At 39.0% G+C, this 3,792-nt stretch overlaps 1 protein-coding gene across 2 annotated transcripts; it reads left to right on the top strand.

Annotated features, from left to right (window-relative positions):
* The first annotated feature begins 848 nt into the window (after positions 1 to 848).
* LOC116433400 (uncharacterized) lies at positions 849 to 3,482 on the top strand. 2 transcript variants are annotated; one of them, XM_076373110.1, is made up of 6 exons: positions 849 to 1,073; positions 1,162 to 1,483; positions 1,553 to 2,226; positions 2,515 to 2,672; positions 2,893 to 3,047; positions 3,119 to 3,482. In XM_076373110.1, the coding sequence occupies exons 1-6, from the start codon at positions 1,033 to 1,035 to the stop codon at positions 3,293 to 3,295; spliced, it is 1,527 nt and encodes a 508-aa protein (XP_076229225.1). In that variant the 5' UTR covers positions 849 to 1,032; the 3' UTR covers positions 3,296 to 3,482. The 2 variants fall into 2 exon arrangements, with proteins under 2 accessions (XP_076229225.1, XP_031847314.2); XM_031991454.2 differs by having other exon boundaries at positions 2,515 to 2,735.
* Positions 3,483 to 3,792: the final 310 nt, after the last annotated feature.

Raw genomic sequence — 3,792 nt, 5'->3', positions numbered from 1 at the left:
CCACTGAACACGTTCGAGCCCGAGGTGCCGCGACACACCGATCACCGGAACTCAAAGAGGTGGCCACGCTACGGGGACAGGATCTTTTATACCCTGGGATTTATTGATCCGGCCGCGGCTCGGCCAGGCGGTGCCACGTGCGCAGGTCCTTCATCCGGCGCGCAAGTGCACGCCGACGCCTCGGAGCCGAGCCGAGCCGAGGCGAATCATTTCGAAAGAAACAACAGGGTATACGTAACAGAGCGGAATCTGTCGCGGGAAATGATAAGGGATGAGGCACGCTCGCATTCCCTGGAAACAATTCGGATTAATCTTGCTGAACCGGCGTCGCGACTTTCGAGACCTAGGGCTTTCGCCGGGACGATCGTTCATTTTGCTTTGGGTGTAACGGATAAATATTGGATCGGGGGTGTAGCAGATGGGAAACGGAGGATGGATGCTCGAAGAATCTTGTTCTGGTTGAGTTAGAGATTTATATATGGTTTAATCGGAGTATTCAGTGGAAAGGGAGGTTGCTATTGTTTGTATTTTAGTTAGAGGGAAATAGTATTGAGCGATTCGATGTGAGTTAAGTAACCGTTAAAGTTTCCAAGGATTTTGTTTTTAAGAACCTTGGTTGTTTCAGTAATGTGTCGATGTTTTGTGGAGGATTGATGATATGAGAAAATGTTGATTGGTACATTATTAGTGTTTGATGACTGTTTTGCTGCTAGCCTGTTTTAGTAGCTGTAGGCAAAGGTGGGAGCTGCAAGGCAAGACGGCCGCTGGCAACTTGCCAGCTCTGCCAACTTGCCAACCGTCGAAAAATCCTCTAGCAGATGGCAGCGCATAAGAATTCCCAATGGAAACTGTAGTTTTGTTTACCCGACTTAGCCAGTGACGTACGTTTTGCGTAGTTGACGATAGTGAAGGGCGTACATAGCAATTGTGAATAGCTTTTGCTGTAGAAATGGCAACGTCGAACGGTCGCAGCAGTAGACAGTTGGACGGTGAATAAAGTCGTAACAACAAAACGTTTTTCAGCGAGACAGAATGCTGAAGTCGCAGGTTGTTAATCTGACATGGTCGTTTCAGTAAGTAATTTGTTGAATCATGTAGAATCCATTAAAGTAAATTCGTGGAGAATTTTCTTATCTTGGTGTGTTGGTTGGTTTCTTTTAGCACCAGTGGAAATGGCAACTCGAACAACTTGTGGCCAGAACTATGTCAGACAAATCAGGTCAGACACTCTGGCCGCAAAAAAGAATTAACAGATACAGAAGAAAGTAACAATGTTCAAAGCTTGGACAGCTCTGAGTATCCGGAACTTAACAGCACGGTTGTTAAGAGCAAGAATGCCGTTGCAGTGAACAGATATTGTCTGCAGAATCCTACCATAACAGTTATAGTACCTGAATTAAGCATAGAACCAAAAAGATCGAGGAACATTCGAAGATTTAGGAGACCGGATAAAATTTATGTTAATCTTCAGGAAGCATTGGAGGTAAGTACTATGAATGTGATGTTTTTGCGGCGATAGATGGAACAGAATATGATGGAGGTGTAATTGCAGAGCACCAGATGTGCGAATAAAATGAATAACAAAGAGCTACCAAAATTCAGGATTAATATTTATAAAGGGAATCCTGGAACAACGAATGTAATCAATAGAAATCCAAGTTTGACCTTAAGAAGTGTTAAAGCACCGATTGCCAAGCAGAAAAAGCCGACAAAGTTGAGAAGAATAAGCCTGTGTAACCGTAACATGAAAGTACAAATTAATCTTCAAAAGAGAGAAGCATTTGAACGCGCAAAGATGGAGGCTATCTGTAAAGATGTTGATGATATTGATTTTAATACACTGAAGATCACAGCCGATCCAGAAATAGATGCTGACTACGTTAAGAGTATGTGTGCAATGACACTATATAGCAAAGACTACAGACTGAGAAATGAAGAAAATGTTATTGAAAATTCTGTATACTATAGACCAGATGTAATTCAGAAGATAAATGATCTACACATTCAAAACAGGCCCACGATAAATACATTAACTAACAGTTGTAGACGTAATCCCTTTCAGATCGGTAATGATGAAATTGAAAATGATATTGTAAACCATACGCTATCCCTTCAAATAAAAGATGATATTAAACAGGAGATTAAACAAGAAATTAAAGAAGAGCCCGAAGATAGTTTCGAATTGAATTTTAACAATTTTCTAGTGTACTCGCGTAATTTTAGAGAGTAAGTATAATGTGTATCTTGTATTACGAGAATTGGAAAAAGTTGTTTTATATTCTATACATTACTTACACATTGTCTCATAGTGTTCTATAAGAGTAAGATATTAATTTGTAACTTGGATTCACTGACGTTTATTTACATAATAAATAATATATTCGATAGTATTCAAATGTTTTTTAAAAATGATGTGGCCCGATCCCCATCCCCCTTCCTCATTTTTATGGCCCTTAATGGCCAAAAGTAAATCCAATGTAATTTCAATGTTGTAAGTCGCTATGCACTTTGCAGATACTGTACAAACATGTTAACACCGGGGCTAGCCAATACTCTAGAGATATTTCTACGTGAAATTCAGAGGTTGCAACACCGGTATCATGAAAAGTATCCAAACAAATCGTTGTACAAACGTCGTTATTATTCTGGTTTAAAGGAAACACGAAAACAGGGTGAATACAAGAAACTTAAGTTTATTATTATTGCGCCTGATATAGAGAAGGTCGAGCTCAAAGGTAAGTTTAAAGAAATTCAAAATTTCATCATGGACGACGCCGTTTAACGTCCATTCGATTAGCGTATATAGACGGGTAGGAAATTCCCGCAAAATGGGTCAGACAATTACATTTAAATAGAAAATATCGATAAATTAGAATGCTTTTGTGATTACAGATGGATTGGACGATCAAGTGAGCAAATTACTCGACACATGCAGAAAACAAAATGTGGTTACATGCTTCAGTTTGAACCGACGTAAGTTAGGATATTATACTCACGGAAAAAGACTCTCCTGCTGCGTTGGAATTGCAAATTATAGCGGCGCCGAGGTGATTACATCATTGTTTTCGTTGTAACACTGCACAATACGAATATTTCACACTTTTATCCAACTTTTTAGGAACTTTTCAAGAACGTTCTGATAGAGCTCGCGCTCGCTCGGAACGCGTTCAAAAAACTGAGCGGCGTAACGGACGGAATCATCGATATATCGAAATCGATATCGGACGATCTTTTGCTGTCGGAGAACATTGGCGCGCTTTTGAAAATTTTATCTCTAGAGAATATACACTGCTGAAGTCTTTTGCGAAGAATGCGGTTATCGCAATTTTCTACGTGAATTCTGTATCTCTATTAAACGTATGAGAATTGCGATGATCCGATGATACTCTCTTGATATTTTATTTTGGTACATATTTAATATATTATACATAATTAATTCAATTCTAATAAAGGGTACTTGTAACTATTTCATTCGAACAGGATTTTATTGATCGTTAATAAGGCTTCTTAACAACTGTAACATTAAAAATAATTTCAGAATTTTAAAAATTCTCTAAACACTTTTCTAATCACTATTTAAACAACGCCACAATCAATTACAACTTTTATACAAAATCGTCTGATTCAAGAATTCCAAGTAAACCCTCGTCAATCATTTTTCTGACCGAGCAACAACCGATCATTGTTAAAATCGTAGTACAACCATCGTAAATGCAGCGACCTGTCCAACGATGATTCGTCGGTGGATAAAGCAGATCTATCGAACGATCTTAATGCACAAGCGTCTGGACT

This window comes from Nomia melanderi, chromosome 13, assembly GCF_051020985.1.
Source record: "Nomia melanderi isolate GNS246 chromosome 13, iyNomMela1, whole genome shotgun sequence".
In the NCBI taxonomy this organism is placed as follows: domain Eukaryota; kingdom Metazoa; phylum Arthropoda; class Insecta; order Hymenoptera; family Halictidae; genus Nomia; species Nomia melanderi.
This window is presented reverse-complemented; position numbering and strand designations above follow the sequence as displayed.